Source organism: Aquila chrysaetos, chromosome 4, assembly GCF_900496995.4.
Source record: "Aquila chrysaetos chrysaetos chromosome 4, bAquChr1.4, whole genome shotgun sequence".
Lineage (NCBI taxonomy): Eukaryota > Metazoa > Chordata > Aves > Accipitriformes > Accipitridae > Aquila > Aquila chrysaetos.
Genome location: NC_044007.1, coordinates 67,778,726 through 67,791,801, shown reverse-complemented (window position 1 = coordinate 67,791,801; position 13,076 = coordinate 67,778,726). Strand labels below are relative to the sequence as shown.

General features: G+C 41.7%; 1 protein-coding gene across 1 annotated transcript in view; it reads left to right on the top strand.

Moving 5' to 3' along the window:
* TMEFF1 (transmembrane protein with EGF like and two follistatin like domains 1) overlaps nt 1–13,076 on the top strand; it is a 127,558-nt gene that overhangs the window by 67,908 nt on the left and 46,574 nt on the right. The window contains exons 2-3 of the mRNA XM_030012313.2: nt 4,091–4,200; nt 8,749–8,878. Coding sequence (XP_029868173.1) covers nt 4,091–4,200; nt 8,749–8,878 — 240 coding nt within the window. The remainder of the gene's footprint in view (nt 1–4,090; nt 4,201–8,748; nt 8,879–13,076) is intronic.

Sequence of the window (13,076 nt, the reverse complement as noted above, 5' to 3'; positions counted from 1 at the left end):
GTCCCGGCACCTCCCCTGGTTGGGGTCTTACCCATAGGAAACAGAAAACAGGCAGGCGGGCAGAGAGGGTTATTCCCAGGCACAGGTGAAATATTCAAGAAGGCCAAAGCTGGCAGTACTGTTACTAAACCCACCCGCTCATTTTCACGTGGGAAAGGTATTTTTTTGCTTCCTTATATCCATCCATTCATCGTTGCTATGTGCTGTTGCCAACCCCAGGAGAAACATGAGTTTTGAAAAAACAAATTGCTTACGAAGTTACCAGATTTGCCCATCTTTGATTTTATTTTATTCTTGAGGTATCCAGATGGAAGCAACATGTTTGATGTACTTAAACCTACAAATTTGATTTCATCTTCAGGTTCAGCATTTTGACACATGTAATTTCGCTTATAATGAGAGGTTCACGCCGCAGAGCAATGCATTTTGAGGTCACAGGCAGAAAGCCAATCTCCAGCTATTTGTATTGAGCTGTACTTCAAATTCTCTGAAAGGAGTCAGAATGGAGAAGGCTTTCCTCATTTTTAGTGATGTATCAAATTATCACAAGTTGAAACCTTTTCAGAAGAGGAAAAAAAACGCCAAAAGACCTTGATGTGGGTCTTTGCAGCCAAATTCCTGCAAGCTGCTCTCTGCCGGTCAGCCCTCACACCACCAGGAAGAGTATTGGCTGAACAGATACCAGCAAATCATTTTTAATACCTCATTTCAGGTCTTTGGAGATTAATTTTATCATAAATTTGGAAGCCTGATTTAATTGCGCTAATTATATTTTCTCCTGGGAGTTGATGGATTACTACTTACCATCTTCTCGCTGTACATAATGAATCACACTGAGGCTTTCTCTTATTTATACCTGTTAAATGTCTAGGAAATGAGTTGCGATAGGCATTAAAGAAACATGTAAGAAATTACCCTAAACCATTTGCTACATGTTCTTACTCCCTTCATAGGTCTGTTCTCACATATGATGATAATGATTCCATTCTTCTGGAAATAATTGCAGAAACTCCATTTTAATTCTCTCTCTCTATGGGGAATCCACTGAAGAGAGAGCATATTTCAGACATGCAAGACATCTACGGTTCCTCTTCACATCACTCTATTAACATCCAGCCTCATCTATTCATTTTTTAACCAAATGCCGTAGATGTAGAAGTCATTATGGCCACCACACTCCCGGGTACTTGGGATTCCATCAGGTGTAATTGTGCACGTGTCGGAGGCTTGATGTCGCCGCTGCTGGAATTTGCCACTGAGTGGAAGCAGGGATTAGGTGACATCCTGTCATAGAATAAAGTTCATCTGTCATGTTCAAGTGCCAGTCACCAGGGTATCTTGTCTTTTGTACAGCTTTGGAAAATCACATTCGCTCCCTGTCTCTGAATGACCTTCCCTGCTCAGCGTTCATCTCATGCAAAAAAGCTTATAATCAGTATTTATCACTTATGTGGAAAGAAAAAGAGTCCACTCCTAAAATGAAGTAACTGTTAAAATGGTGTGCTTTCTGTCATCTTAATTCCTCCTGTGGATTTGAAAAAAAAAAATAAAGTCTTGGTTTCTTGGGGTGAGGGGGGCTCACAAGGGCTGATTCCCCACCCCCATCTGCACTTCCCCTGTTACAGTTTTGCGCTGAAATCTTTCCCCTTCTCACTGGCTTTTGCAGTCAGAGCAATAGCTAAGTTAGGAACAAGTACATCTCTGGTTCAGCCTTGATGCTCAACTTCTAGCTGGGACTGTTTCTGACACAGCCCCCCCGCCCCAGGTCCCCTGCCTCCCATGCAGAAAAGTGAGGTCCCTTGCCCCCCCCTTGGCAAAGAGAATCTTTCCTGGGCGGTCGTGTGTCCTTTTCACACTGGGGGGGTACAGAGGTCGGGGAAAAGTCTACACCACACTGCTTGAACAGTTGGACATCGTGTAGACCCTCAGGATTTCAAGCACGAGTTGCAGCTGCCAAGGGCTTTCTTCTCCTGATTGGGGGTACTGGGTAGGACGCTGCGAAGCACCGAGTCCAGCGAGCTCGGCTGAGAGTTGAGAAGAGGGGACCCACATCTCATTAGTTTCCTGAGCTGATGAAAACAGGTTTTTGAAAGCTGTTCGCGATGTAATTTGTCTGTCTGGTTACTCCCTTTTATAAATTGCATTTTCTCAAATGCGATATCACCTAACGGTGGATCCTTCTCTCAGATATGACAATCATTTCCCCTTAATTAATCTTGATAGTTTGCTCATCTTCGCAGAACAGATCTTCACGGGGAGAAAGAAAGGCACGTTTCTTTCAGGAGCGAGTTATGAACACAAAAAAATTGAAAAGCTGCGATGTTCTGTCACATTAACTCGGTCCCTACAACGCAGCAGTCGCGCGTGATAAATGGCGACATTAAGGATAACATTAGAGAACATGTGCATGGGGTTGTGATGGCAACCAGGATACCTAACTACCCAGTGTTACATACGTTGCCCGGCTCATTTATGCCTTCGGGAATGATGGACATGTGGGGAAAAAAAAAAATCAATATTTTTTCAATTTTTTGTCACAGTTGACAAAATGTGTGGATTATAACTGGACCTTCTGTTGAGTATAATCCTGTAACTTTAGTGCTATGCTACGTAATTATGCTATATTAAATATAGAAGTATATGACACATAAAATAATTTATTACACAAATTATTGTATAATTATATATTTATTTATGTAAACTACGTGTGTGAGTGTATAATGTTATGTAAACCCATGGGAGCAGTTTTCCAGTGTGTCTGTCACTGTCACACCAAAGTGTTGACGCTGCTGTAAGCAGGAGGGTGACTGCCTATTTAAGACTGCAAATGGCAGCGAGCATTATTTTCTTCTGCTTTTGACCTACCTTTCCCCGATTCTGAATGGCTGGTATTCAGTGCTTTCTTTAAGCCATTTATCTGGATAGGGCTTGCTTATTAAAAGTCACAGACAGTATTTTAAATCACACCGCTGTCAATGAATCTCTTTAGTGGGTCATAGTGCTATAGAGTCCCCGAGGTTTCTGACTCAAGCCGAAGCACAAACAGCTTCGAATGGTACATTTTGATATCAGTGCAGCCTTAAAGAGTGGCAGGGGATTTTTCCAGAGCCCTTGGTGTTATTTTCACCTTTTCATTGCAATCGATAGTAACAGCACCGTTCCCACACAGCCTAGCGAGGGCACGTTTAGGCTAACACTGACCGCTTCCATTATCCCACCAGTGCCTTCTTTTGCTCTCTCTCCTATATATAGTTCAAATCAAATACTTATTTCAAAAGAATATATTTATTCTCCTTTAAAACTACCCTTGGATGTGATGCCCAAAAAAGCTTGTGGTCGTTTAAGCAACCTTTGTAGTGGAGCTAGTGCCGATGCAGTTGATGTGTAGAGCCCCTTGGTTTCCCTGTGCTCCTTGAACTGGCTTGCTTATTGAGGCAGGAGCTGTATTTGTGCTCCACATTTTTTATGCAGCAGCTAAGACAGAGGGCTCTGGTTCATTACGCCGGCTCCTACAGTGCAAGCAAATTATAATAGTTTAAACACACTTTGGTGTATTTTTAGTCTGAAGGGTAAGAGTGTGGGCAAGTTGGAAACTGGAAAACTGGGCAGAGAAATTCTGATGTTTTAGCTCTTCTTCTTCTTCAGGACCTTTGTGGCAAGTAAGGCAAAAAAGAGGTAGCGGGTGAGAAACATGGGCTATAGCTCATGTAAAGGTCCTGACTCCTGCTAGACGCAACTTCTGTGGAGGAAGGTTTTTTACTGGGCGCATCCCTGGCATGGGGGACATGGAAGGGAGTTCGGGCACTGTAAACACGTGCCTGCTCCATATCTGTTTGTTTGGTGAAGCGGCCTTTAGCCACAGCCACTGTGCCAACCAGGCAAAGCTGCCCCTGGGGAGCAGGACCTGCCCCTGGGGAGCAGGACAGAGCTGACCCAGGGCAACCCAGGGAACAGCTCTGGCTTTTTTCCTTTGGTTTCTGTATGGGGGTAAGGCAACGGGGGAGGCTCAGTGAGTTTAAGGACAAGGCAGTCCCCAAATTTACTCATCTTACAATTTCTTTTCTGTCTCCTTTTTCTATTTTTTTCGCAGAGTTAAATGTAAGGGAGTCCGACGTAAGAGTGTGTGATGAATCGTCGTGTAAATACGGAGGAGTGTGCAAGGAAGAGGGCGACGGCTTGAAATGTGCGTGTCAGTTCCAGGTAAGGGCTGCTCACCTTTTTTGTTTGCCATTTCTGACCAATCTTTCAGGTGTATTGAAGTATTTGTAGAACCACCGCTTTAAAAATTTCGCTCGTCAATAGGCTTATACAGTCTAACCCTAAGCTCCTTTTTTAATGGCACTGATTGGGTTGGTACGCGACTGAACTTCACCAGGGTGTGCTCAGGGAGCAAGTGGAGAGCTTAGCATCACGTTAGCCCTCCCCGCACGGTTTTGGTAAGTCAGCCAGCAGCACAGACCGACGTGGGGAAGAACCCAGGCACCCCACTTGCGACCGGCACGGGCAGAGGTGGGGAGCGCTGGGTGACACCCGCTCTCTGCTTCCCCACCTTGCCTCGTCCTGCCCCAAGACCCAGGACAGGAGGGGAGGTGACCCAGAGCGGGGTGCCCAAGCGTTGTCACACACACCAGATGAAGCTTTGTAATTTAAATGCAGTACTTATTATGGATTGCTTACTCTACTACCCAGTATTTGGAGGATTCTTCCGCGCTCTGCTGGTGGCCAAATGTGACCCTGGAAGATCTTAAGGCATTTTGAAAATCAGATAATAACAGGACCACCAGTGATCATAAAGTTTATGAGTGAAAACAGTGAATTAGTCCCACTCGAGAAAAAAACAACCTATGGAAATTTGATTAAAAATATCCTCTGAACTTTTAAGAAGAAGTAAATAGCAGGTTCAGTTTGCTTTGTTGGTTTTTGAGCCTTTAGTTTACAGTTTTTATAACTATCATGGCAATCCTTCCTCCCCTCCCGCCCCATACTTTTTAGAGAAAAGAGAATACTGAGGTTCTTTCTTTTTACAATTTATAACCAGGACAAATGTATCAAATATTATGAGACTCCTGGTAAAACTGGAAGAGGTCGCAGTGTTATCAACCAACCCTGGAGTGGGCTATCTTTCAGTGTTTTAAAAATAATTGTGTGTTCTGTTTCCAATAAATAATAAATCAAGGGGAACCAGAATAGCAAGTGTGTATGTGATCTTACAGTGGGTTTGGATTCCAGTGTCTCACAACTGGCTTTTGATGTGGTGTCGTTCAGGTGGGTACCTGTGCTGGAGGCATCCTGCGGCTTACGTCCCATAAGAACAATGGGATCTGACTGCCTCTTAAAGGGAGAAAAAATTCGTAGGAGACGAGGTTTATTCATCAGCCCTAACTCTGTCTGTAACTTTTATTTATGAAAAATACTAAGATAAAAACCCAGTAATGATTAAAAAAAAGGAAAATAAATTCAACCCTAGGCTAAGCAAAGGTTCCATTTATTTTCTGTAGGTAGTACATTTTACAACCTCCTAATATCCAGGTCACGAAGACCAAAAAAGGAACTAGCCTATGTGATAAGCTGATACTTTGTCTTGAAGAGCCCATTTTTAAAACCAGTATTATTTTTAAGCTACTTATAAATGTACTTGCACTTCTTGAAAAATTTGTCCTATACTCTAAGGAAAGAAGTCTAAGGATGAGGAGAAGGCACTGTATTTTTCAGACATAGCAGGTTGGATTCTTCGTGTAACTCTCACCCTTAATTATTTGTCTGCAACTAGCAGCACCAAAATAGCCCAGGCAACAAACACCCAGCCCGAACTGTTAGGTTTTCTACGTGCAAGACTATCTGATAGCTAGCTAATTTTTTTTCTGACATTGCAAGGTTTTGAAAAGGAATTAGACACATTTGTGTACAGCGGTTCAGGAAGAGGTGGGCATAGCAGCCTGTTCTCCCATTTCCTATTCCCCGCAGCTGGAACAGAGCGCGTGGATAAATGCACCACCGGTCCCATCCAGCAAGGCATTTCTTCCACTCTTAAAACTGCAGTTTTTAGAAGAATGCAGGCTAGCAAGAGAATTGCCTAATTAAAATGGTCTCGGGTCCAGGTGCTGGTCAGGTGAGGATTTTCCTGCTGGAAGGGACTGGCCCTGGGTGTGAGGCTACAGCTCATGGCTCCCCTGGCTGCCTGACAGCGGGGCGTTTTGGGGAACAGAGGGGCACGGCTATTCGCCACCACCCCTGAACTAAGGCCAAGGCTGGCGCAAACCGTCCCGCAGATTTTGGAAAATGCCCAGAGGTTGCAGTTCCTTTCCAGGCATCACCGTTCCTTCCTCCTCCTCCTTGTCTGCCACCACTCCTGGCCTGGCAGCATTTCTCAACTCTTTGGTCTTCTGAAACTTTAAATATTAATGAGTCATAGGTTTTTCCTCCTAGGATCCCCTTTGGAGACGACTGGCTGCCAAATTTCAGTGTTGTCATTGACACAGCTCTAATGTCATGGCAGCAAGAGCTCTGCAGGCCGCGACCTCTCTGAACACCTTGTAGGCTTTCGCTGTCTTTTGCCAAGTCATAAAGCGAGATTCCGGAGCTTGATTCCCCAGAATCAGATTTACAAATTAGACCGTAGGAGAGGCACCGAGGGATTCGGTTGTGCTCTGCTTGCAGTGACCTTGATGATATCCTGACTTTCTTCAGGCCTAGCCAGGAAAAAAAGGATAACTCGCTGTTTATTATAATGGAGGTGGGGGATAACACATGTTCACCAAAATTTTGGAAAGGTATTTTGCTGTAATTTGGATGATGTTTTACAGAACCCAAATTAAAAACTGATCAACACCTAGCGAGTGTATTATGGACCGGTGCAGGGAGGGGAGGGGAGAGAGAGCCGGTGCGAGGCTCTTTTTCGATCTCAGTAAGAAAGGCTTGACAAGAAATGGTTTAATAAGGTAGCTGCTTTAATAAGACAGAATAGGAAAAGGAATATAGATAGTGAGTAAACCGTACATCCCTTCAGATGCTGGGCACCCCGCAATCATTCAGCATCAGATGGAGCCCGGATGGATTTCCGCACGGCACACTGTGCAGAGCAGATCCCGTCCATGAAGAGATGCTCTCCCTTTTGCTCATTTGAGCTGTTAGAGGACTTCCTCACAAGAAAAATCCTAAAGGATGTTTGCATGAGAACTTTTGGCTGTACTGTACTAAATTCCTAAAGTCTTGCCAAACTGTAATAAAGGAATCACTTTGCCTCTCATTTTCTATCTTCTGGACAGAAACCTGCAACTTTAAAACATCACACAGCAACTTTAAGATTGAATAATTATCTATTGGAAAGTATTGTCCCCCTCAAGAGTTGCCTGTTTAATTATTCCCTAGAAGTGACAGTTCAGTATGAGATGTGACAGGACTGATGGCTGTGGCTGAATGTCTGAGAGCTACTCACTATGGGAAAGTATTACAAAACTGTTAGAAATAATTTTCAGAGCTGGCAGCATGATTTATTTCTGTCCGTGCGTGCTTAGTTCATTCTCAGTTGGTCATCTGTGGCAGGATGACAAAGGAAGGAGGATAATTCCCTTCAAAATTATGTTTCAAAGATTGAGTATTTTGAGGTTTGTGTATGCCAAAGCACAAAGAAACTCTTGTGGCAGAGACTGTAATTTGGAATCTGGAGAAGAAGCTCTTGTCCTTTTGGAGCAGTTTAACTTAACTAATGTTGCAGTTTCTGTGTGAACTCTCACTGGTTGAACTGTACCAGTTTAATCATACACTTTATATGGTCAAGAAATTTGTGGCTAGTCTGTGTATTTGTTCATTGCTTCTTGTTGTTGTTTTTTTTGCCTTGGGGTTTTGAAGGTGCAAAAGGTGTCCGGAATTAAAGTTACCATTGCAGCCCCAAACAGGACATCTCCTTTTCCACGCAGTGAAGTGGGGTTTGGATCTCCCGTTCAGCAGGGAGCAGCGCAGCACTCGCAGGTGTTAGGCAGATTGGTGGTCTCAGGGGGTTTCCCAGCGTTTTAATGCACATTATACGTACAAAGGGTATATAATCCATCTTTCTTAGAATGTAAGAAAATAGCGAAATACAGGCTGCTCCTGCCAAAGCCATTCTGAAGGATAAATTTTCCTTTCTTCCTTTCTTTTTATTAAATGTACCAATGCTACGGACTTTGAGCTAAAATTTTTTAGTATAGTAATACAAAAGCATCATTATAGTTGTTGACCAAGTAAAACAGACTCATGATGATCATGAATTTAATGGGGATGGTGACTGTTTTCCATCTCCCTTGAAAGATCAGCCTATGACCCAGAAGATCAGCAAATCTCCCCTTAAGCACTGTTCACCTTAAATTTTCCTTTGCTCGGTTTCATCCCCCCGTGCCTAGTCATACATTCTTGTATTATCTTGAAGAATTTTTCTCCTTCCTCAGTGTTTATCCTTCTAATACTTCTAGATACTTGTCATTTTCCCCCTAGCCATTACTAAGTCCCACCATAGTTATTTTTTTCTTTTAATCTTTCCTACTGAATTCCTATGTTCAGCCCATACGGAGTTGGACTATTATTTCAGTGATCCAAAAGGAATACATACAGTGATATTGAGAAACTAATATATTTTAAATCTTCCTTTAATGAACAGGGTTATAAGTTATAAGTAATTCATATTTACACAACTATCTTCCTGTATATTAATATGCAGTTGAGATTAATCACATCATTTAGTATGACTGAGTTACTTTATAATTTCTTTTTCAGTGTCACACAAACTATATTCCTGTTTGTGGATCAAATGGAGACACTTACCAAAATGAATGCTTCCTCAGGAGAGCTGCTTGCAAGCATCAGAAAGAGATAACAGTGGTATCAAGAGGACCTTGTTATTCTGGTATGTAAAACATCACTTTGTGTCACTAATGAATGATTTTATATGGTTCGCTCTTTAATTTTGCCCTTAATTCCAGAGATTTTAATGTTCATGCTTTTCATAGAATGAAATAATCTGGAAACCCAGAGCCCCCTTCAGCAATGGAATATTTTTATAGAGAAGAAATCTGATATATCTTCTGATATGCTAACAGGTTAATAAATAAACATTAAAAGTAGAAATACTTTATCTGAGAAAATAGTTTGTGAATGCTTCTGTTGTATGTATAGAGGAGCCTTGATATTCATCAAAAGGCTTACAATAAATTTGGAGCAGACTCCAAATTAGCCAATTCTTTAGGACTCATTTTTTGGATGTACAGAATTAGTGTGACATCCAGCAAGTGACACTGATCATCATGACTGCCACTCTATCTGTATCCAAGGCATCATCTTTGACTACACTTTGGGTCATTACATTGAAGGTGTGCATAACTCTTACAAAATAATTTTACCTCACATTTCTAATGGACTGGCCTTTTCTGTCTTTCCACACCCTTAAAACACAGATTTTCCACACGCTTAAAATACATGGGACAGGCTTTCACTGTCTTGAACATTGCAGCATGCTCTTGGACACAGAAACTTTAGCCACCAGGGTCTTCTGAACCTCTGGACAGATTCAAAGTCGGTGAGACCAGACACATGGCTGCCTTTCTCAGAATTAAATTAAATGACTCTGTAGCATCAGCAACTGCATTCTTTGGTACCTAAATAACACACAAAAAAATTTAAGTTGTGGGACATCCCTCATCTTTTGATACACAATAGTTGTATGTAACCTAAGCAAGGTTACACCTATGTGGCAGCCAAAAGCGTGGCTACAGGTCAGGCGCACACTCCTAGCTAGCTTTATATTGGCTAGTCTAGTTATTGATGACAATTTAGAGGTAGCAGCCTGGAACTCACTGGTAGTTGTGACATCCTATCTGGAAATTAGGGTAAATATATGGCCAGTGTACCTAGGCCAAGTCCTTGCTGCTGCCACTCCCAGAGCTACCTCGTTTAAATGCAGCGTGGCTGCGTTTTACACGAACTGCTCTAATGCCTTTGACTGCAGCAAAGACCTATACTGAGATTTGGGGTTGCTGACTAAGGTCCAAAACAATCTATGATGTTGGTCCTAATACCTGTGTTTTATGCCCAGCTCAGCTGCGTAATTCCAGCAAACCTCAGGCAGATGACTGAATCTACCTTCTTTCCCAATCTCCCACCTGTAAATTATCATCTCCAGATACTGCAGAAATAGGAAAAAAATGCATTACAGTTTTGGAGCACTCACATATTCCTGTAACAACACCCAAGAAGTATGAAGGTTTGAACTGAGGTTGTATAAGTAAATATTTTTTTTAATTTCATGCCCAAATTATTTTAAGAAACAGACTCACAGCATGAAAGTTTCTTTCCCTCATGAAACTGAAATATTCGGATAATGTTTTGGGAACAACAAAGAAAAGTGTTTCTTTTTATATGCGTTCTACCCTACTAAGAAAAAGACATTTCGAAACGAAAAATTGACTCTTCTCAGCCTCAGGTTGCTGGTAGCTAATTACTACGTTACTCAGCTAGTCTGGGATTTTATTTTAACCTTCCTTTTCTTTAAGTCCTACATAAAACCCAGGAAACGCAGCATAATTTTTAGCACTTAGTGTAATAGATCAAGACATGTGCTGAGACACAATTGACCAGAAAGTACTGAAAACACGTTTCTGAAACTGAGGATGTGATTCAGGCTGCATACTGCATTTACACTGCCGCAATTTAAAGTGCTTCGGTGGAGCTCTACCAGAACGGTACCTGCTGCTCCCCAAGTGTCTGCCGCGCTCTGGTTGGTGTGAGAATATTGGATGATAAAAGCCATCATCTGGAACTTCTCCATGCCCTGCCTGGGATCATGGGTCATGGAGAAGTCAATATATTTGTACTCTTGATCTGTAACACATATATAAGGAGAATCAAATGGCCAAATTAAAAAATCCTTTATAGACCCCTATTAATTTTCACCAAGTGCCTCTGAATTTGCTATGAAAATGCTTTGTTCTGGGACATCGTTGGGAGCTAAGTATAGATTCACTGGTTTCCTATCAGAATTTCGGTTTTTCAAAGCAAAGCTTCATCCTGGTGGGATGCACCTGAGCCAATAGGACAAAATTCCCCCACAGTGTTGTAACAACTATTTAATATTTAAAGTACGTCAGACCTCTGAATCTCATACAAGAATGAAATACTTCCTGTTTGCCAGGGATTGATACCCTCTGAAGCTACAGCACTGGAACAGACTATACTGAGTGATTTAGTCAGACCTATTTCTTGGCAGGTAACATTTTGATTAAATTTTTATGGTCATGGGTGATTTAGCAGCATATTTATATATTTATTCCCTTTGTCCAAGTGCTGTCAGAGTTGCAAGATCCTAAAATAAGCAACGTTAAAAAAAAGAGTCAATCATAGGTGCTTTAGGAATGAACAAAATGAAAGTTTTGACATTAAAAATTGTGTTTTAGAGAAATGTAAGAGATGCGTGGCTGAAGTTTTCAGGACTGCATATACAGGTCTTAACATTGCCAAAGCCCATTTTTCAGTGAAGGGACATTGGGGTTTTTTCAAATATCTGGGTTTACAGAGGTGTTTCTGTGCCTAATTACCCCTGGCACAAGGTGTGGATGACGAGGGTCTGTGGGTTTTAGGCAATGTATGTAGCCCCATGTTGCAATATACAGAGAAACTAGGAAAATGAGTGAAATGCAGCTTTAGTGTCCTCTTTGCCTAGTACCTTAATATACCTTTGACAAACGATGGGTCAAATCAAACTATATACAATTTTGGCCTACAGCTAACCTGGCCTTTTGCATTCATAAAGGAATCATGCGGTCCGTGACTGGATGGAGATGAACAGGGCTGCAAAGCAAAGTTTTTGCTGGTAGTACTTCCCATCTTCCACAGCTTCTCCTCCTTGCTTTGTGGGATCATGCTGTGAACAAAAGCAGAGCGCTGTCCCAGCCTTTTCCTTTTTTTTTTTTTTTTTTATTTCTTACCCTTATGAGTTGCCTGTTTGCAGTTCAACCAAATGCAGAAGCAGGACCATCCAACAGGGCAGGGGGACATGGCAGGATCTACACCAGGACTTGATCAGTTCATAAAGGGTGACATTACACTAAAATTCATCCACGTTATGCCATCTTCTACCAGAGGTTATCCTGAACTGGCTTGCTAACCAGATTTAAGAAACCAGGAAGGGAGGGAGGTCAGGGTGCTCAGGGCGAGGAGGAGTGTCACCAAGTCCCTTGATTTCTTCTGCCTCCTTTTGTTGGTGAATTTATTGTCTTCTATTAGTTTAAATAAAATAAATTAATTTAGTAAATAAGAAATACACCTTAACAATTCATTTCTAAGAATGTGTGTTCCTGTTAGCCCACACGCAGAGCCATGATTTTGACTGCTGCCAGACTTATATTATATGCACATGAAAATGTAACCACACAATGATGTAGTTGATATATTGTACTTACAGATTCTCAGTGTACCGTGTATTTTTGGAAGGCACAGTCCACTGCTTGCTGTTGGGATTTCTAAGGGGAAAAAAAAAAAGCTATTTGCAGAACTAGAAACAAACCCTATATCTCTGTTAGATTTAAGGAATTATTCTCTTAGGAGTGGCTTTAACTTAGTGTTCTTCAGTCTGAAGTAATCAAAATCTTACCCTAAATTTGAATGCACAGGTTTTTACAGTAAATGTTTTTTGGTTTTTTTTGTGTGGGAGGCTTACAGTGAAGCATAATTAGATGCACACATTGTCCTGAAAAGAAATATAATAAGCTCATTTTAATCCTTTTGAGGGAGTTAAGGAAGAAATTCTAGGCAACTCACTTCTAGATTAAGTGTGAAAATAACTCTTTATGCTCTTGCAAGAAAGCCATAACAAACCTGAAAACCTGCTGTAGAAACATTTATTCATTCTGAGAGCTGACCAAGACCCTTACTCCCAGATTCGGTGCAGTACAGGAGCTTTCCTGTCCAGCCTGCGAGGAGGGTTTGCGACAGCACAGCGTCACCGTTCTGTCATTAGGAAATGTTTTGGAAGCAAAGAAATAGGCTTATCCAGACACATTTAATATTTAATTTCGTGTACTTTTTTTTTTGCATGGCATGATTAAGCAGGA